Raw genomic sequence first — 22,186 nt, forward strand, 5'->3', positions numbered from 1 at the left:
TTGTGCTCCAGGTGCAGGACCCGGCACTTGGCCTTGTTGAACTTCATGCAGTTGGCCTCGGCCCATCGGTGCAGCCTATCCAGATCCTCCTGCAGAGCCTTCCTACCCTCGAGCAGATCGACACATGCACCTAACTTGGTGTCGTCTGCAAACTTGCTGAGGGTGCACTCAGTCCCCTCGTCCAGATCATCGATGAAGATGTTAAAGACTGGTCCCAGTACCAAGCCCTGAGGGACTCCAACTGGATTACCATTGCAGATGAGCTGACTCCATGCCACAGCCCGGGCCCTGGTCCTCCCTCAGGCCTGCACTGCCCCATGTCAGCTTTTCCCACCTCTCACAAAGGGTCAGGATCTGCACCACAGGTGTTGGTCTAGCTAGGATTTCACAAACAGTCCTCAAACAGCTGAAATTTGCATGCACTGGAGCTTAGCACAGAGGAGTAGCCACAGTTCACTAACTATGGTGGTAGAAGCAATCTGCTTCCTGTGAGTATCCCAGTGCTTAGAGACTTGTCCCAATTGCTCCTGCTACGACTGGATGTATTTTGTTCTTATAATCAGGTAAAAAAGGCAACAGAACTAATGGACAACAGATTCATTGGGAAGGTGTCCACTATGAGGTTGGTATTAGGCAAGTTTTGAACACTATGTACCTTGATAAGGTATTAGAAGCTGTTTTTTTCCTCCTTGCTACAGCCAGTTAGCTATGATGAATGAACACCAAGAAATCAGAGCGATCTCAAATACTATTTTATCAAATCCAAGCCTAACATAATTCAGGTCTGGGAAAGAAGGAACAGGTAATGGTCAGCCGGAGCTGAAGTTAGGCTGAGTACTGCAAGAGGTGGGGAAGCGATGTGCTGGTGCTTAAGAATAATTTCCCAAGTGTATTACAGCAGGCTCAGAGCATGGCTGGAATTAAGGAGCACAGCTATTTCACCTCAGTCTAACCCTGCATTTTTCCCTTGTCCACTCACTGTAACCCCTTTGTCTTGGCCTTTCCTCTCTGGTAAAGCCTAGTCATTCCAGCCATACGTTCAACTTCTGTGCACGAGGAAGTATTTCTCTTCCTGTCAGCCAGTCCGCTCTGAGACTGGAAGCTACATAACAGGCACATGGAGAAAAACTTCTTGCTCTACTGGTTTGACTGCAAGGCACAGATCTCAGCCATTTCATAGACAAATAAAATAAGACTGCAGTCATTACCTGAGGGGAGGATAACTCCTTCCCTAAAGGAACCGTTGCTTCCAGAAGTAGCCTTTATATGTTTTTTTTTTTTTTTCCCCCCACCAAACATGTAAGAAACGTGGTGTACATTCAAGTCAGTTGATCTTCCACTGTTTCCCTCTTAAAGGTGTTTTCTCAGATCACAGGATCAAAGCAGGTCACATCCCTGCTTCTCACCAGAGCTAAATGATTTCAAGGAAAGCAACTCCGCTGCTGTATGTTCTGAAATATGGTAATACTGGTCTCTCTCTCCCCTTCAAGTGAAGAACAACTCCATTTAGCAAGTAAAAACCACACTCATTGAGTTCTCCAGCATATTACTTAATACCTGTGTCTGGGCATATGCCCTAAGTTTTCAGTAAGGTTACCTGGAACCACTCCATTTGGGTGGTGTGGTTTAACCCAGCAGGCAGCTGTAAGCAGCACACAGCTGTTCCCAAATCACACTCCCCCCACCCTTTATTCCCTCTCTGTAGGATGGAAAAGAGAACTAGAAAAAAAGGTAAAATTTGTGGGCTAAGATAAAGACAACTTAATAGGACAGAAAGGGAAAACAATGACAAGAGAGTAAAAGCAAGAAGAGCATATAAAAGAAAGAACAGAGCAATAAAAGCAAGAGTAAGAGCGCAAAGCAATTGCTCACACCCAACACCAATCCCATCCACCATCAGTGGCAACCCCCAGTGTTTTCTTCCCACATGATGCTTCATGCTATGGGACCTCCCTTTGGCCAGCTGGGGTCAGTTGTCCTGGCTGTGTCCCCTCCCACCTCCCTGTGCAGCCCCTGCCTCCTTGCTGGTGTGGCAGCACAAGAACCTGGAAGGGCCTTGGCTCTGTGTGAGCTCTGCTCTGCGACAACTAAACCTCAGTGTGCTGTCAGCATTGTTCTCATCCTAGATCGAAAACACAGCACCATAGAAGCTACTTGGAATAAAACTAACTATTCTAGCCCAAATTATGACACTAGGGCAATATATACATTTTTAGCAGGCTAAAGCCCATGTTCCTGCTTGTAGAAACTGAAAATATTGCAGCAGAGGAAGCTGAAGACTTGCTGTACTTGCAAGAGCTACTTTGCAGCCTTACACAACATAACTCATGGAACCTTTCTGATCCTCCCCCATTTCTAACTGAATTTGCAGTCACTTCTGTATCAGCTAAATATTTCAGAGCTGCATCCTGTTAAACACAGCATTACCTCAAATTTAACATGAGCATTATTTCCTAATAACAGTTCTGTTGCCTGCTCTTAACAGTTAAGAACCTGGTCCTGCCTCACCTCAGTAGCAACATTGTAGGTTAGTTAGGTTACTGCTTCCTTAAAGGATGAAGAGGTTTCTGCTGCACTCTGCAGCTGCATTTCTGTCAGTAAAACAGCCAGAGCAGCAGAGAAACCATTCTGCTCCTCATTGTATCAGCAAAATGTGGAGCTTACATCCAAGATTCTTGATGGCTCATCCTCAGCCAGAGGGTGTGGTCACCTCTTGGGAATGGAAAAATCTTTTGAACAGGGAGCATAGGCAGCAAACTGCTGAAGGCTTCCAGCCCTCCTGTGCACCAGGAAATTCATGCGTGCCTGTGATGTGAGTGTGATCTGAGTCACACATGAGCTGCTCACCACAAAGAGGCTCACTTATTCCACATTTGTGGACAGATGTAGCAGGAAGTCTCATTTTTTCATCAGTGACAGTCCATGAGCAACACAGCTCTCCTAGTCCCAGACCACTGCATTAGGTGTAGCTGCTAGCTACAGCCGTGCTTACTTGTTTACTGAGCCTTATCCAGGAGACAACACCCAGGCCAGCAAGAAAGCCATTTTGATATGGAGGGGACAAGGCAGTTCTCCTCAGTAACTCTGGAAACAACAGTTAAACAGCACACATAGGCTGGCAGGTTAATTAATCTAGACAATTGACAGGTCTGGAGGACTGTAGAGCCCAGTTTACTGTCTAGCACAAGGTGTATCCGGTGTGGTGTAAGAATGCAGTAGATCAGTTAAGTGAAGACAAGAACATACAAATTAAAAATTATCTCAGGCTTAAGACACGAGTTTTTCCTCTTCAGTCCTTTGCCTAGGCAGTAATCTGGAACAACTAAGTGACCCAACCCAGAGGCTATACAACACCACTGGCAGCAGAACCAGATCATACCCCAATGGCAAAGCAAAACTGAAAAGGCAAGAAGGCAGCAGCTCCAAATCCCTGGCAGAATGTGTAATATGTTCAGGTACTTGTACTATGTTTAATACACACGTAGCCTTACCTTCTAAGCCTAAAACAAATCTCAAGAAATTAACCTTTAACTAAAAAAAAACTATCCATATCAGGGATATCTGCTTTTATACAACTCCCAAGCTAACCTTTTTGTACCTGCAAGCCAGACAGCCACCCTTCAGATACAGCATGGCAGCTACCACCTGAGTAATGCACCAGCAATCTTCTCTGAAAGCAACCAGAGATATCCTTTCAACACTTACTTTCCATGCTCAGCAGTAACCCCATATTAGATTGTTGTTTGACAAGAGCCTTTACATCCAGACAGTATTCCTGTAACACAGCAAAACCCAGCATCTCAGTGACATTAAGAACTTGCTCACATCTTCATCCAAGCACAAGGCAATAACCAGGAAAGTAGAATTTACACTTTATTGTATTCATTTACATAGATCAAGAAGGTTCCACCATTTAACCTAGATAGCTTGGTTGGATTTTTTTTTAAGTAGAAAAGTTACAGGCTATAATTTAGCCGAAGCAGGCATGCTCCAATGTCTCCATGACTGGAGATTAGACTAGACTTTTAATGGTCTCTTCCAGCTTCTCTTTATTGGCCCCAGAGAATTCCTGCACCTGTAAAGAAAGCGATTTTTAGAAATGCATAACATCTAGTTCCGTAACAACCAGAAACATAGGTCCATTCAGCTCTGCTACCACTAAGATTTCCTTATGCCCAAAACAGGGAGCATGAGCTAAGCTATTCACCTCCCACTCAACTCACAACAATTGGTGCACTCTGTTGAGAATCACTTTTAGACTACCACAATTGGGAGGCTTTGACATGTGAAAAGGAAAAACAATTAATCCTGAACCAGTGCTGCATAAGAAGTAAAAAAAACATAGGCTTGAAGGAACTCTGTATGTCACCTCTCAGCAGAGGCATCTCAAAGTTACCTTGGGTTGCTCCAGACCCTTTCCTAACAAGTTCTGAAAGGACTGCTTGGAATGACCGGCCCCAGAGCCTGACTTCTATGAAAACTCTCCCTGTTGCAACTTACACAGGGAAGACAGGCCACATTCGTGTCTCTGTAACACTGGCTGCCTTCCACTACCTGCAGGGATGCAATATACTGATGACATTACACAATAGGCCATAATAAGATTGCTTGCTTGATACTCAGGTGTCCAGAGAACACATTGATTTTTACAATTAAATTTTATTTGTTTGAATCAGTGGAAGTTTATCATGAGAAGACCAAAGGTTCATTATTACTCACCATTTGGCCCCATATTTATGGGAATGGAAGCTCACCAAACATTTAACACCTGCTTTTCAAGGAGTAATTCCATTGCCTTCAGCCATGATCTTATATCAGGCATTTTTTACTTTAGAAAAGCTTATCTTCAGCTTTCTCAAACTACAGGCCCAGATTACACATTTATCTCTGTGTCTTTACTCCAGGCAGAACACCAGTACCCTGTGCTGTCACTGCCCTGCATCCCACCTATCCACCTTGGCAGAGCATGCAGAGGGCCTCTGTTCAGCCCCCTCACAGAGGGATAACCTCTGTTCAACAGGTTGTACAGTCTATGTGAAAGCACCAAGCTGTTGTATCAGCTGTGTGTATTCAGCACAAGTTAGGCTTCTGTTAGGGTTGCATAAATTCATGGAATCCAGTCATGTCTCTGCTTGAACATGACTTCCATCCAAATAACAAATGCTAACCAAGATCACTAAAAGCAGGGCACTAAGTCTAGAACACTTAGCCTAATATCTCCTGAAGATCCACCTGTATGACCTGTGACACTCAGTTCACTACCCTTCTCAATAGGGTTTGCTTCATCAGTTAGCTGATGGCCAACATTACATTTGCTGCAGCGCTAAGATGCACCGACTGCACTCCTGACTGTCCCAATGCCAATTGTGCCCCAGATACATTAAGAGAAAGCACACCATGTGATCTAATTCCCAATCCTCTCTTTTAAGTGTTCGAAAGAGGCCTGCCTCTTCCAGAAAAATGAACTCCAGGAGTTGAGCCTACCATTTTCCCGTTCTTGTAGAACTGGAATGTTGGCATGCACTTCACCTCACAATGTGTAGCAACATCCTGGAAGAGACAGAAAGCAGTTTTCAGTTGTGCACATCTGAAGGACATTCAATTTAGAACCCACCAGTTTCCTTCCGATTACGGAAATAGGGCAGAGCCATTACTGTTCAAAACGAAGCAAAAGCATCCAATATTAACATCCCCCTAAAGCAAACCTATGAGATGCTCTCTTCAGCATCTAATTCATAGTTTAGCAAGAACATGTTCACTATACCTGGACTGTGTTTTTTTTAAAAAAAGGCCTCTGCATCAAAACAGAATACTATTTACAAGGCTCCAGAGCTCTACAGAAGCTCTTCTGTTTCAACCTGATGTTGTTCAAGTACTTATTGAGCATTGCTTGAATTGCTATAGAGCAGACATTTTATTGCTCTTGATTCAAGACATAAAAGGGGAAGCAGTGCCAATGGCAGTGGCAAGACCAGACAGTCTTGCAGCTGTGAGCCATTAGTTTTAGGAGAGATTGCATCAAAACAGATTAAGGCCTTTGAGACTAACACTCCCTCCCAGAGCACAGAGTACCAGTGTTCGCAAGTTATCTAATGCACGCCACAGGTGTTTTTGTTCTTCTCAGGTGTCCTTTAAAAATTCATTCTTTACAGCAAAGTTGCTAAGCCCCTATCTCATTTTGTTTTAGTATCTCCAAGGGCATTTAAAAAACATTCTTCACTGTTACATGTGTGGATCTCATCAGCAACCCTGTCTCAGCACTACCCCTGACCATACCTGGGCATCATCCACGTCGATTTCGATGAACACCACATCCCCAAATTTATCACACAAACTCTGGAATGAAATAAGAAATTATGTAATTAGTGCTCCAGGAAAGCTAGCTTTTAAGACACATTCAGAGAAATTGTAACCCTAGCGCTGCTTCCCCCAGTGAGACCTACAGCATTATCTTAAAGCAGCTGTGTTACTGACCAGAGCAGAAAAAATATTTTTCTGCTCCAGTATCCTTAAGACTGATGAAACTTGTTGAAACCCATTCCCTAGAGAGAAGCCTCAAATAAGCCCTGGAGAAAGGCCTGTACTTCTCTTACAGCCTTCAGCTAATCACAGAAAGGTGCTACAACTTATTTCAATGCAGTTGGAAGAAGTTACAGCCAGTACATAAACAAGGATAAACATTGTTTCAACTTCATTATCCCAAGTTATTGAAGCAATGCAACTATTACACCCTCCATAAACAGATGCATGGAAGGCTTCAGACAGCAGCAACTCAGTGTCAGCCCTCAGCTGTTATCAAAGACCAGTATATCTTACTAAATAGTAGCAAAGTAGATACTTCTGAAAATTTCTCTCCCTTCCAGAAAGTAATGCAGAATGTGGACAAAGGTAGTTTCCTCCATATTACTGACAAGCAGCACAAAATATTTGTATATACTTCAGCATAGCCACTGACAAGAACATGTCTTAACAATGCTACTTACATGGAAAAATGGCTTGATCATTTTGCATGGTCCACACCATGTGGCAGAGAAGTCAACTACTACAAGCTTGTCACCAGCAGACTTCAGTTCTGTCTCAAATTCAGACTGTAAAGAAGGAATTGCACGTTAAAGATATTCTCTTCTATGCAAAAGAATTTAGACTAAACCCAAAGCTAGCTTTCCCTCAGCCTTCACACACTAATTTCACTCAAACTACGCTATTTGTATCATCATGCACATGCTTCTGTGTGAATTGCTTTCATCAGGATTAGCATCCACCAGTGTCTGAGTCATGTAGGACATACCACAATGCCCAGTCACCACAACTCAGTGAACTGCTGAAGTTAACCTAGAAATCTCACCTATAATCCTCAACTCATTCTGAGTAGTTCTATGCTCTTAATGTGATCCTTGTGGTCTTCAATATTCATTTTTTTTTTCATTTGTGGCTTGATGAAAAGACTTCATTTTCCCCTAGAACACCTTCCTAGGCAGAATTTGAGGGCAAGCTTTTGCATGCTCTTCCATTTTGATACCTCCTCCAATCAACAGAAAGTATCAAGTTGATGTGTGGTTTACTCTACAGCATATTTTCTAAAGCAACAGCTTCATAGGGTAAGTACTAATTTTGTAAAGTGAACCCAAGCATAACTTCAGTAGCCAAGACAATGCTACACATATGGACTACACAAGTACCAAGTCTGTTGCACTTGGTCACACCAGTCATTTCTGGATTATGTTCTGTGCAATTTAGGGCTCCTTATGTGCCATTAACTGTATTTTCAAAGAGTGAATGTTTTAGCAGAAATGCAAGACATTAAAAGCAATAGCTATTTGCATCCTAGCAGAGGGCAAACAAGTATCTCAGGCAGAAGCAGAAAATGCTAATGCTCAGCCACTTCCTGACAGCTTCCTTCTAGAAAAAGGACAAGGCACTTCAATATTGTTGAACTCTGCTCTCACAGCAATGCAGGCTTCAGGAGAGCTGTCGATGTAGGCTTCGTTTCAGATGTTGCACCCAAAGGGTAGCTGCTTTACTCTCAGCCCCACAGAGCAACACACTGGAGTGCTGTCAGTAGAGGCTGACTAAAAGCAATGTGTGCTGCCATGCCTGCAGTGTTTAGTCCTACCAACACCAGCTAACTTGAGACTGGAGCTTAGTAAACCATCTCCCCACTTAGAGAATGCCATGCAGGCAAGAAGCCAAGAGCATAAGCAGCCTAATTAGTCAAATTTAGCAAACAAGCAAAGGATCCCCCACCAGCATTCTTAGGCATGTGCAACTCTTCATAATTTGCTGCAACTCCACATACATCAGGCATCACAGCTTCCCACTGAAGCTCTCACAACCTCCCAACACAGCTATCTTCAGACACACAGCCTCCATATACTGAGCTCTTCCACCCTTCCACCTTGGATGTTCAGAGCCTACTCTGCTGTAAGATCAGCAGCTAACGCTCCCTAACACCTGCTCTCGGTCTGAGAGCTGGAGCAGTAGGTTTTCCCATCTCCCCATACTCCTGTACTAACACAGAATGAACTCCTGCAGCTCAATGCCCCTGCATGTAGCAGTCCATGCAATCTGCTCCCTGCAGCTACTTGAGCCTCACATTCCTCAGCCAAGCCTCATTCCTCACCACATCCAAACCATACAGCTTGATTTTTTGGTATGGCTTCTCACACCTCTGCATTAACATCACCAGCTCTTAGCTAATTCTACTTCCTATACCTACTAATCAAACCACCTTCCTCATTTTTGGTTCTTTTATCCAGTCCCATAATTGTTGTGTTCTACAACAGGAAGTCCAGCCCTGGGATGCATTGATCATATGGCCACACATCTCAGGTCGCTATTGTGCAAAACAAGGACAGAGTGGGAGGACAGGATTCCTCCTGCTGGCCACAGACTATACACCACTGGAGGTCTGGTCTCCCTTGAGAGCAGTCAGGTGTTACCCTAAGAGGCACCTCCACTATCAGATGAAGTTGCTGTGGGGAGCCCAAGGAGAGATGCAGGGTGCAGAGGCACTGGCTCTTGTGAGTGAAGAGATATCTAACTAGAAGAAAGTGTTGATTCTTTTCCCAGAGAGCTTAAAGTCCCTGAAGACAGCAGTAACAGAAAAACTACTTGACCTTTCTGACATGCATTCTGTGTTAACTGTGTGAATTGACAAGCTTTCATATAAGAAGCTTTGTTAATAGACGGGACACCTCCCACCACAAGCCTACTTAGTCACACTATGAAGAGGATCTTTACAACTTCCTTAGCAATACTTTCTTCATTTTACTGTGGGGAAAACCTCTGATCAGTTTTTTGAATATTCAACTACAACCTCCTCCCCAAGCACATGGATGACCTCATTTTGCTTGCACCATCCTCCAGCAGAATTACACATTCTGCATTCTCTGTTAACAAGTCTCAGTTTCCAAGGACCAAGTAAGAGAAAAAAAGGTGGCTGTGAGAGGCCCCAGTGCAGCAGGGATTCCCCAGGACCAGCAAATGCCTCAAAATGGAGGCTACTGACCAAGGACAATGCTGTGAGAAATCTACTGCCCCCAGCAGCACGAGATAGCTTTAACATAGCACCTTACTTAAAACATTTCCAAAACATATCAAGTCGCCCTTGAACTTGGATTAACTCAATCAGTTGATGGCCAATGGCTACTACATAATTTAGTGTTTTTTAAAAAATACGGAAGCTAGCACAAAGAGACTAAAGACTAAACTGCCTGAGCTCCTTAGCACAGACCACTTCTAAAATTACCACATGCACCTAAACCTGCGGGTTGCCATGACTTGCTGTGACTCAGGTAGTAGAGGCAGCTGGTGTGAAGAAGAAGGCTTTAGCAACTTTAAACAGGTTATTACATCCTGTTAGCTTCTGCTACAAAAAGTACCGTGGCCCCATCTTCCAAACCTGTTTTCACAAGTCAATCATCTCAGGATGACATACTTAAGTCATGGGTCCACTACAGGGAACCTGAGGTGGACTAGTGGAGTGTTCTGCAGGTAGCCACTTCTCAGGAGCTAGTCAGGTTTTGAAGATATTGTTAGGACACAGACCATATCTAGCTAGCTGTCACACTCACAGTGCCTTAAAGTTGCATACAAAACAACTCAATTTTGCAAGCTACAGAAAAAGGGGTTTCCCCTCTGTCTGCATCAATGCAACACAGAATTAATCTGGAAAGCTCAGCTGCACTCTACAATGTTTTACCCATGTTAAAACCTTGTCAGCATGACCCAAGTCCATGCCCTCCGTGGACGAGCAACACAACTGCGCTCTAAGTCCAGCTCAGTGTTTAAATCAATGCACACAGACAGCAGGGGAGGGAAGCCCGCACTACCCTTTACACTAGAGCAGGCCCTTCTTGCAAAGCCAGGTCCACTGACTCCATTTTAAGCATTCCGAGACTACACCAAAACTCTCAAATCTTACTCAAAGCTATCCTCTTCTGCAGCTCTGTAGGGCAAAACTGGGGGTGGGGGGTGGGGGGGGAGAGTAGGGTGCAAACAAAAATAAGAGGCTGAATTTTTATAATAACCCATCTTGGGGAAAATAAGGCTCTTCATTGGTTTTAAGCTTTCTTCCTGCAGGTATTTGAGCTTTGGCCAAGACATCTGTCAGATGTAAATACCTCTGAGGTTTAACACGGGAAGACCACGGTGTTTTTCATTATACTGCAGCAGGGCTCTGCCCAGAAGGCGCAGGGGGAAGCACATCTGTCCGGATGCCAGACAGTACTCGGGAGTCCCTCACAGCCACACCAAACCCTGCTTCCCACCACACTTTGAGCCCGGATCGCGGGACGAACACGACAGTACCCTTTCCCCTGAAACAACGACCTCACTCGGAGGACGTTCGCCAAGCTCCGAGCCCCCTCACCGCCTTCAACAGCCCCCAAGCCCAATAACATCCGACTCTCCCTGTCACTCACGACGCGCCCACCTCCCCCTCCCCTCCCCCCCCCCGCGGTTCCCCTCAGCCGGTGCCCAACGGCCACAACGGCCGCCGCGCGCCCAGCGGCTCACCAGGCTGCCCACGCTCTTCACCATGACGATGGCGACGGTTCACGACGGCTGCCCGGCGGCAAGAAGGGAGCCCGAGGTCCTCGATTCCCGCGTGCGCACGCGCGTTCCAGCTGCGCTGCCTGCCACAGGCTCCCTATCACCCACCCGCCACCACCCTCCCGCCTCAGCGCTCTGCCGCCGCCAATCGCGCGCCGCCGTTATATAGCCACCGCTGCTGCGCGCGCCGCCGCGCAGGCGCGGAGGACTCCCCCGCCCCGCCCCGCGGCGCCGCTCGGCTACCCGCGGGCGCAGGTGACGTCACGGGCGCCGGGAGGAGGGCGGGGGGGCGAGACCACTGCGCCTGCGTAGGGGAGGCGAGGGGTGGGGGGGGGGCGAAGGGGAGCGGGACGGGCGAAACCACTGCGGGCGAGGGGGGACGGGGGGAGAGCGTGCAGCAGAAAAGTGCTGCGTAATGGCGGGCAGGAAGTGCCGGGCTGCGGGCCTAGGGACATGGCTTCAGTGCTCACCGCAGTCCACTTCAGTCCAATCCAGTCCATTCCACATCATTTCATTCCATTTTATTTCATTTTATCTTATTTCTTTTTGTTTAATTTCGTTTTGTTTTATTCCATTTTTATTTCATTTTATTTTACTTTATTTCATTTTTCTTTTCTTAATTTATTTTTGCTTTTCGAATCCCCTTTCCCATTACTTCATTTTCTAAAATGAAAATTTCACTATTTCCCATTATTTCATTTTATAAATTTTATTTATGTTACTTTTATTTCATTTTACCTTTATTTCATTTTATTTTTCATTTTTTATTTCAATGTCCATTTTTAATTTCATTTTTAAAATTTAATTTCATGTTTCACCAAGTCTCCCACCACCAGAAGCACAGGGTGTAGCACCAAGCAGCACTCCTGCCCTGCGTGTGCCTAGCAATAAACACTTTTTTAGTGTTTGTTGTCTTCAGAACCCCATTTTGAGGACTCCAGCATCTGTTGCAGTTCCCCCCTTGGTGGGAGCCCAGCAAATGCCCACATGGAAACAGCCGGAGGGGGCCCCGCTGCGGAAGCACTTAAATCTGCATTTATCATCTCCTGCACTTCCCGGTGCCTGCCCCATGTTTTGGAAACACATGCTCCTCACATGCTGCGAACACCCTCTGCGGCCTCAGAGAGAGCCCCGCGCGGTTTGTGTCGGTGGTTTGGCAGCGTTGCTTTTCCCAGCGTTGCTTTTCCCTCTGTCTGTCCCTCACATCTGTGTGTCCCTGCGGGCCTTCTGTCCATGCTGGCTGCTAAGGCTGAAGCATACACCAGCCTGGAAATCAGAAATAGTTGTGTGAATGCCTAAAATAACATAAAAAGTGATATATGGTGTGATCTGCGCCCGATTCTTAGAGAAGTGCGCGTTAGTTGATGTCGGGATAGTGCATAATAAAAATGGTATGGGAGAATGCGGATCCTCTGTCTGGGACACAAGACAAAGCAAAACAACCCAGAAAATGCACCCTGTTTTCATACTATTTTTATCTTTTGTTTTGTATCGTCAAGCTCTGCGAGCCACTGGGTGTCTGTCAGGCCATGCCGAGGGGGCTGGAAGGACATGTTTATGCTCCTCGGGTCGTGGTTTTGCTTCCTCCTCCACGCAGGAGAATGTGTCCTGGAGGAGGGCAGAGCAGGCAGGCCACGGAGGCCTCGGAAATCCGGCCTTTTTCTTTTTGCAGGAAAACCTGCCCCAGTAAGGGTTAGCTGTGGCTCTCTGATACATGAAAAAGCTGTCAGAGAGAGACTTGTCGGGTCTGAATTTAGGTGGCCTCGAGTGGATTAATCAGCACCATCCAGGAGTAAGCAAGCACAAAGGGATGCATTCTCGCAGGACCAAGTGTCCCTTGGCCCGTACAAGCATCCAGGTGGGGATCAGTGAAAATTTGGTGCCAGGGCTAGACCTCAAAAGGTGGCAGCAGCACCTGCAGGCCACAGGACCACTGCCTTCTCTTCATCCACTGGGCAGGTAACCTTGTTGTGAAAGGACATGAAGTTAGATAGGCATGAATTCCCCTTCCCGAACCCATGTTGGCTTTGCCCAATGACTGCATTGGCTTTCAAGTAATATTCAATATCCCTCAAAGTAATCTTCTCTGTAGCTCTGCCAGGAACTGAAGTGAGATCCAGTAGCATGTGCGAACTTTTCACAGTTCTCATACTCCCCCTCACCAAGAGTCTCCCCATGATGCCGGCCGATAATCCTCAAGTGTGTGATGCAGTGGAAGGGACAATTTCATGGAAAACTTGACTTTGGCCATGTCACAGATGGCTGGGCATGTCCAGTGTTAAGCCATGGTGGAATGGAGGAATCTGCAGGAGGCAGTGCTTAGAAGAATTAGCCAGATCACATTTTATTATAGGAAGGCCAGCCCCTTTCAATGGAAATTAGGAGTGTTTCATCTGTCCCTGACAGTGGAATGAAACAGGAGCCTTTAATTGCACTTTCTCTTTCCTTCCAGCCTGCTGTTGTGGAAGATTTTGCTTTTGTAACCGACCCATTAAAGGCGCAATAAATATTTAATACTTAGATAGGTGTGCTGTGTGTTGTGCCAGCCTAACTCACAGAGCGAACACACTTCTCTCTCCCGAGATGACGTACCAGCAGTGCAATTACCCGGAGTCTTCCAAACACTTGGCACAGCATGTCTGGTTGAAAGATGAGATGAGACACTGACAAAAAAAAAAAAAAAAAAAAAAAAAAAAAAAAGGAGGAAAGCAGGCTGGCATGCACTCTGCTTCCCAGGATCAGCCCTGCTCTTTGCTCTTCCAGGGAACTGGCAGAGCTTGTCCCTGGACTGGTGTGTCCTGCTCAGCCCCACCACCCACCTGCCAGGCCTTCTCAGCACCCTGCATCCCAAGTGCACCTCCTGTGAGTGAAGTGTGCTAGGTACAATGACCACCCAGCTCTCCTCAGTGTGTTCATAATGAAGCGGCACTTGCATCTGGGCCAAAAGCAGCATGCAGGATCCCTGTTACGCCTGGATGCTTTGCAAAACAACACAGAGAAGTTTCAAGCTGTAATTTTGCTTAACTGCTTTTAAAAGCTCAATAACAGAAAACAAAAAATCCATACATGCTGGAGACAGGCTTATGTAGTTTCACCTTGTGCCCTCTCTGGCTACTGCCATTCAGGTGTCCTAATGTCAAATCCGATCTCCAGGGTGGGCACTTACTTGCCTAATGCCTTTTGCGGGAAGCTGCATCTGAGAAGCAATGGGTGGGTAATGGAGGTTCAGCTCTTAATTTCACTCCACATCCTATCCAAATTACAAACTGGTGTACTTTGCAAACTTTGCTTCCAAGTACTTGACACCCACCTCTTTTCACATGGCTGGTTTGCTTTGTCTCACTTTCTCTCTCTTTAGCCTTTTCCCTGTGTTGCTTTTCACTTCATTCTTGACCTCTCCTTTAGCTTTTGTTTTTATTTTTTATTTTTATTATTTTGTCTCTCTCTGCAGAGAGAGATGCTGGGACTTCCGAGCTTTTCTTCTGCACAAGGTACAGAGTTATTGGAAGACTTTGACCTTCAGCAGTGATGCACCCACCATGGATGATTTAGTACTGCTTGATGTGGTTTGCACACTGAGGCTGGAGAGTTGTCCAAGGCCTTATCAGGAGGGTGTGATGTTCCCATAGCCCTCTCCTTCCAGTGCTGCATGCTTCCCTGGTCACCACAAAGATAAATTTTGCCCCAGCTTCCCTAAACTCAGAGGGCCTGCATGGTGTTCTCTGTGTTGAATGGCAGCCCCCAAAATACAGAACAGATGCTTGGCATTGAGTCATCTTTGCTATCTTCAGAGGGGCAAGTGTGGTATCTCTTGTAGGACATCCAAAGCTCTGTTCTCACATTAGTGCCACAGGGGAGACCATGAAATGGACAGACCTGGTGCATGGAGAGATTTTAGCAGTAAGGAGCTCACAGCAGTGTGGAGGAAGAATGATGGAAATAGAGGAGCAAGCTGGCTTTGGGCCTTCAGCACTTTGAGCACTTCAGCACCACCTCCTGCCCTTGTACCCCGTGGCTGTCCCTGGGCAAGGGGGTTGTGGGACCCCCACAGTGCAGGTGTATGATTGCATCTGCAGTGTGTAGATAATTAGCATCTCACTTCCATACCCAGAAACAAGTGTGCTGCACCTCCTGATGCAGTGGAAGCTGACTCAGGTTAAGAGGTCTTTGTGTGCAGGTTTGGAGCTAAGCCTAAAACACACAGACTCTGTGATATCATGGAGGCTCAGGAACAGAAATGTAATCCTCACTGAAGGGAGACATGCAGAATCTCCAATTCCCCAAAATTACACATGCAGTTGCATTTGTGTCTGAATAGGTGATGCTGAAGAGCCTGTGTTTACACTGTGGAAGTGCTCCAGCTGACAGTTTTCAAAGCAATTGCATTTTTGGATGTACAAATTATGCAGTGTCAACCTGCAAAAGTCTCACATGACCAATTTTAGAGTGAAGAGAAGGGTGGGAGGATGGTCACCACATTCCCACATCCTGAAAAACCTTAGGCTCCTTGAAGGTGCCTGTAATAAATAAAGCATTTGAAAACCAGGGCAACCAAAATCACTAGCCAGATCAAAACAAGTTGAGAACTTGTCTTCTGCTGGGATGCCCTAAAGCAGACAGGAAGAAATACCACTACCTGCCTCATGAGACATGTACCTACTCACTTGCCTCTTCCATGTGCTTGAAGGTGGCTGTGATTCATGCAATGACGAGAAGGCTGGAGGAGGCATGCAGCCAGACCCCCAGGACAGAGAGGCTCCCCTTCAACCTGCCTCATCCATCGTGTGTCTCAAGCATGAGAAGGAAACAAAACTTTGGTTTTCCCCACCGGGTGTGGACCCGTGTGGCCCAAACCACTGTTCTTCGTAGCTGTGGCAGTGCCCAAAGGGGAGATTAGCACTGGGTAGGGGAGATTAGCACTGGGTCTCTTTCCAGACTCCCTGTAAATTTGGGCTGAACCTCAACCTCTGGCTGATGTTCTCGGGGAGGCTTTCAAGTCGACCATGCTGCTTGTGCTTAGTGGGCCTAGAAAAAAGGCAAGAAAACGCAGGGGCCTTGCCTTCATTTCCTGCAGACACCAGACAGCCCACCTCCAAAAACAGGGCACCCCAAAATAAGTAAATATATAAATAAATGAAAGCATTCAGCTGTTACCTAACCATCTACGTGCATCACATGATCCACCTGCATAGTTAATGTTTACTGACTTTGTGACTAATTAAGAGGAGCCAAACAATCTGGGTTTATAGCAGCGCAATTCTTCTCCTGGCAACACCTGAATGACTTATGAGGGCTTTCTGAGAAATGTGACATTTATTAACAGGCCCTGGGCACCCCAACCTGATGCAAGATGCTTCTGGCTGAGGGCGAGAGGGCTGGGCACTGCCACCGGGGTTCAGATGACCTTCTCCAAGGTCTTGTGTCCTGGGATGGTGTCAGGATTCCTGCAGGGGTTCACCTGAGTGATGCCTTGCAGCGGTGAGCAGCTTTTCTGAGACCTAAGAAGAAGCCCTGCATGGTCATGGACTGTGGAAGGTCCTGCCTGGATCCCAGCTGCTTTGAGATGTTCTTCATGACAACCGGACCCTGGGGTGCTTGAGACACAGCACTGCCACTGGCTGGGGGAAGGGATTGTCCTGCTGTGCTCTGGTGTGGCCTCACCTCAAGCACTGTGGGCAGTTTTGTGTGCCACTGTATAGGAAAGACATAAAACTATTAGAGAGTGTCCAAAGGAGGGCAACAAAGATAGCAAAGGGTCTGCAAGTGAAGACACACAAGGAGTGGCTGAGGTCCCTGGGTTTGTTCAGCCCAGAGCAGAGCAGGCTGAGGGGAGGCCTCATGGTGGCATGCAGCTCCCTCACGAGGGGAGCAGAGGGGCAGGCACTGAGCTCTGCTCTCTGGGGACAGTGACAGGACCCGAGGGAACGGCATGGAGCTGGGACAGGGGAGGGTCAGGCAGGGTGGTAGAGAAAGGTTCTGCACCCAGAGGGTGGTCGGGTCCTGGGACAGGCTCCCCAGGGCAGTGGTCATGGCAGCAGCCCTGCCACGGATCAAGAAACAGTTGGACAGTGCTGTCAGACACATGGGCTGATTTTTGGGTACTTCTGTGTGGAGCCAGGGGTTGGACTTGAGGATCTGTGTGGGACCTTTGCATCTTCACATATTTTGACATTCTATGACTCAGACTCCACCCAAAACCAAAGTGGAAATGTGGACCTAGTGGCAGAGGTCCTGGGGCCCACTTCCAGAACTGTCTTGGTGCTTTTCTCCTGGCATGGCCACATCTCTGCCTTCCTCCCAGCTGCTGCAGGGCACAGGAACCCTGCAGTGCCAAAACTGGTGGAGATGCAAAAAGAGGAAAGAAAAAGCTGCAGAAAGGATATAATGAGAGCTGGTGATGCAACACAGAGAAAGGAAATTCTGAGTTTGAAAAACCATGCTCTAATGTCAACATTTGTGAGAGATGCTGCAACAACAGAGGAGAAGCAGCACCCAGACACTGCGCTGGTCTAGACAGGCAAATTAGTTCTTGAGTCCTTCAAGCTCTTAATGAAGTTAAGAGCTCTCTTGACTCACTGCTCTTTTCAGTGCGGGAATAAAGGCCCAGTTTCCATCAGCATTCTCAGACAGCAAGCATGCTTGTTGCTGTGGCAAGGTGGGTTATTTTTGGAAGAGGGAAGGAAAGGCAAGGAAATCCTCACTGGATAGCCTGGTCCCCTTCTCTGGTTGCTCCCCAGCTTTGCTCACCATCTCCCAGCAAAACACATTTCCAGCGCCACAGGACCACGTGCTGGTTTCCACCAGTGTGGCTGCTGAAACACACTATGGTACAGGGTCAATGTTTGGGATGCTGATTTTGGGGCACAGTTTGGCAAATCATCAACACTCGCATGCCTTTGCAGATGTACCTTTTCTTGTTGCTGTTGTGTTTTGTGATCCCCAGACCCAGAGTCTTCCTCCTCTTAACAGTGAGACCAGTGGGCAGGTGGCTGAGGGGGTCTGGGGAAATTTGGTAAAGGAGCTGAAATGGAAAGGTCATGGCACCCAGCTCTGGGCTGTCACTGGCATGGACTCAGTCACTGGCATGGACTCAGCGCAAAGCTGGTGGCTCCAGAAAGACCTCTGGCCTTCATCCATGCTGACTGGCCACCAGTATGAAGGGGGCAGGAGGCAAAGGCTGCTGAGAAAAAAAGGGGAAAGCAGGTGTTTTATAGTTGGTGTGTTAGTATTGCCTGCTTACTTGCTGTATTCTCTGTTACCACTAAGTGATGGGGAAAACGATTGGCAAAAATATTATGGGTGCATGCTGAGAACCCCATCTTACGTATATCTATATCAGAAATAATCTCTGCCAAGTAGGACCCTAAACATCCAGGTTGGTGAACCAAGAACTGCATGAAATCCCAGGGAACACACTTCCATCTGGAATGATTTGGGATATTTGGTGCTCAGTGCTCATCCCAGTGTATCTGAGGTCTTGGTCTTACGACCGTCAAACCCAGGAGCAGTTTGACTCCTGCTTTGTTTTATTATAGTCACTAGAGGACAGACTTCAGGAAGGGGAAGGTGCCCATCGATACCCCTCATTCTTCACCCCTCTCAAATTCACTTTATGCCCCAAGTTGCTAAATGTTACATGTAGAAATGAGTTTGCTTGTTGGCCTGGCCCTTGAAATGGCAGCCTCTTCCAGCTGATGGGGCTGCTTTTATTGGGAGAGCTGGCAATATTTCACATTCCTGCAGTCTGGAAGGGGGGCAGAGTTGTTTGTTTTTTCATGTTTGAGACCCAATTTTGTCCAACATTATAAATAAAGATGACTTAGCCGCTGTTTTCCTCCACTTAACCACTGCCAAACTGACTTTGGAATTGCAGGCCATCGCATCTCCTAGTCTCCTCCTGGAGTAAATGGAATAAATGGGTTTCCCACAGCCGGCAGCAATAAGCTGGCACTTGTCAGCTGTCTGCCTGCCATGCAGGACCTGCTCTCAGAGCTGTCTGAGCACCGTGTCCCCCTCCCTCCACAGCCCCGCAGGCTCAGTGGGGAGGTGTTGAAGGCAGTGGGTGTGCTGGGATGGGACGTTCTGCCCCAGGTAAGCCACCACCCCTCCGAATTTGCTGTTCTGGGGCAAAACCTGCCTACTGTGGGCTGCAAGCACCTCTCCTGAGCCTTTTCCAGGGGTGGGAACTGCTGGTGGTCTTCCCAACACAAGGCAGGGTGGTAGGTGGTGAGGGGAGAAAGTATTTGCCCACGGCACTTCCTTCTCTGCTGCCCTTTGTTGAAGAATAAAAGCACCAGTGGGTATTCTTCTGAAAATCATACTCTCCCCCATCCCATTTTCACTTAATTTAAAAGCCTTTTTTACATCCTTTGCTCTTTAAGCACAAACACGGCTTGCAGCTGAGCCTCCCAGAGGGACGTGGCTCATATAAGACATTTCCACTCTGGGCATTGCTGTAAGAGCTCTCCTGAGAGCCCAACGCTGTATTCTGGAGTGGGGCCAGAAAAACACCCATTAGTGACACCGAGCCTAACCATGTTTTTTTTCGGTCTCCCCCCGTGGAGATCTTCAAAAGTCACAAGGACTTGATCCTGGGCAGCCTGCTCTGGGTGGCCCTGCTTGGGCAGGGCTTGGACCAGGTGATCTCCAGAGGTCCCTTCCAACCTCAGCCGTTCTGTGATCTGTTTTTAAATCTGTGATTTATTCTGAACGTCAGTTGTCTTTGTTAGAGGCTGCAGCCTGGCGGTGAGGTGTGCAGGAATTCATCCTGTGCCCATGTACTATGCAGGGCACATGACAAAGCAGGGGATGTGCAAACAAAGTGCATTATGAGGAAAGATCAGCATGGCTACTGAGGATTTTGCTCATTGAAGCCAGTCGCTATCAGCAGAGTGAAGAGATAGTTAAGGTACACGATTTTATCAGGTGACTCAAAAGTCAGTGCTTGTTCCTTCCGAGCACCCTTGCATCATTCTGACTCAGCAAAACAAGCTCAGCAGTATGTTTTCTTCCTCTTTAGCAAATTTCCTGCGGACTTTTTATTTAATGAGAAGACATGATACAAACCTCTGTGCGCACACTTAAGAAACTTCATCCAGGAGCAACACCACGCAACGAAGTTTCGTTTTCTCAGCAGTCATGGCCTCAGATAACGTTTCTCCTCTGCAGTGAAATGTCTCTTTTTCCTTTAAAGCCACCTTGATCACAATCTGTAAGTTATTTGCTTCCTCCTCTTCTGGGTCAATATTAAATTATTCAGAGCTTTCTGTGTTACACTCCACCCAGCAAGGAGGTCATGGCCAGTAAATGTGGCACGGCGAGATACAAGAGGAGCTTGCAGCCCCCACAGGAGAGTGCAGGCCTGTCAGGAGATAAGGCTGGCCTTTCACACGTCCTCATTTTGGTTGCTTCAAAACCACTGGAGACTCCTTTGACTGGCAGCCCAGGAAGCCATCATTCACATACTAAACCCATGTATATCTGGTGGAAAGTTGGGGTCATTAGCCACAGCAAGTGCAGAGCTGGAGCTCGGGGGTCTGCTCTTCCCTTGGTGCTGCTGGAGGCGTGCACAGACCATGAACAAGCGGGATGGGAACCATGAGGAGGACTCTTGAAGCGTAGCTACCCCAAAATGGGGAAGTTACGAGTGAAAGGAGATGAAGAATGGAGAAACTGCTGACTCAGAAAAGGCCATGGTGTTCAGTCAGTGTTTTGGCTTGTTGTTGGCTCTTTGATGTATTCTTTGGCGGGCATTTTCCATTCCATGGGGCACTAGGGGTGTTGAAAAGGGAATAGGGAGCAGGAGAGCTTGCTAGAAAGCTGTTTCTGGCTCCTCCGTCTCTGGGAGCTCCTAGAAAGATGCTGAAAAACAGGGAGAGGTTTCAAAAGGAAGCCGTAGGAGTGATGTGAAGCCGGCAGCAGCCCTGTACCCAAGGCCTGGGCACTGAAATGGCCAGGCTGGGCTGGCAAAGAGGCCCAGAGATCTCAGTATCTTGATGCCAGCAGTGGCCAGGAGTGGCTGCAAACAGGGACAATGGGATTTGAGCTGGGTCACCAAGTTACACCCCCAATGGTGAATATTTCTCACCTGCCTCCTGTTGTACACTTTTGTCTGTAGTTCTTGCTGTTTTGCTACTTAAAACAGTAATTTAAAGAAAAGGCCTGTCCCCTTCCTCTTTTGTACAAAGCTTGTTTTCTTCTAACTCTAAAGAAACTTGATGGTGCAAGACAGGGCAGCATCACCCACAGCCACATCACCACTGTGTTTTCCTGTAGTTATTTGAATATTTCTGGCCGGTGCAGTAATACCACTTCATCCCTCAGCGCCAAATTCCTTTGTAAGCCTGGGTCACTTTACCCTGCTTGTACGAGCACAAGACAACAAGTCAGTGCCTTCCTATGAGGAAAAACAAGTTCTGTGAATCCCCGAGTCTGTTATTTTATAGCTGAACAGGTTCTGGAGAGGTGCGCGTGCTCCTTCTATGAACACTCTGAGGAAGGCTTTTCTCTGGCAGAGGGGTTCATAAAAAGCCTGAATCCTGCTAATGAGTTTCTGGGGAAATGGCCAGCCAAGACTGTGCAATCATTTATTAAATCCTTGTTGATGGGTTTAAACAAACCCATGAGGTTTATCTGGGTGCTGGTCAGTGTTTGTCAAATGCTGTCTGGATGGTGCCCACTGCAGGCTTCCTCTACATATCTGGAGTCCTCTGCTGAGGCTTGCTGTGCACCGAGGAGGTTGCTGGCTGTCAATTAAAGCAGCCAGCTCCATACACACTGCACGGCCTGGCTTTGGGAAGCCCCCTCCTCATTGAGGATGCTCCTGCAGCACCGCAGAGGCACCGCCAGCAGCCCCAGGCGCAGGCAAGCCAGCTCCCGAGAGCAGAGCCCCAGGCAGCGCAGAAGGTTAGTTTTGCCCCATGTCTCAAAACCATTTCCTCTGGAGGATGAGTGGCTCGAAAAGAAATGCAGCTCGATGGGGACAAAGGCTTTTCCAACAAGGCACTGGGTTATTTTTCAGGCGTCATGCTTTGTCGCTAACAGCAGCTGGGCGCTCAGCTAAGAGCTTAAGGAGGAGCCTCGTCAGGTGACATGCAGAGCTGTTTTGCAGCCTGCAAATTTCCTCTTGCCCTGA

The 22,186-nt window shown here is 47.2% G+C and overlaps 1 protein-coding gene across 1 annotated transcript; it reads right to left on the reverse strand.

Moving 5' to 3' along the window:
• Positions 1-3,860: 3,860 nt before the first annotated feature.
• Positions 3,861-21,151, reverse strand: LOC118156165 (thioredoxin). Its single transcript, XM_035309986.1, has 7 exons — positions 21,140-21,151; positions 16,662-16,666; positions 11,017-11,135; positions 6,984-7,088; positions 6,277-6,336; positions 5,485-5,550; positions 3,861-4,075 (listed from the first exon to the last, which is right to left on the reverse strand). Exons 3-7 carry the CDS (start codon positions 11,038-11,040, stop codon positions 4,013-4,015), a joined length of 318 nt encoding a protein of 105 aa, XP_035165877.1. The 5' UTR covers positions 11,041-11,135; positions 16,662-16,666; positions 21,140-21,151; the 3' UTR covers positions 3,861-4,012.
• Positions 21,152-22,186: the final 1,035 nt, after the last annotated feature.

The sequence above is a fragment of the Oxyura jamaicensis genome, chromosome Z (genome assembly GCF_011077185.1).
Source record: "Oxyura jamaicensis isolate SHBP4307 breed ruddy duck chromosome Z, BPBGC_Ojam_1.0, whole genome shotgun sequence".
NCBI lineage: Eukaryota > Metazoa > Chordata > Aves > Anseriformes > Anatidae > Oxyura > Oxyura jamaicensis.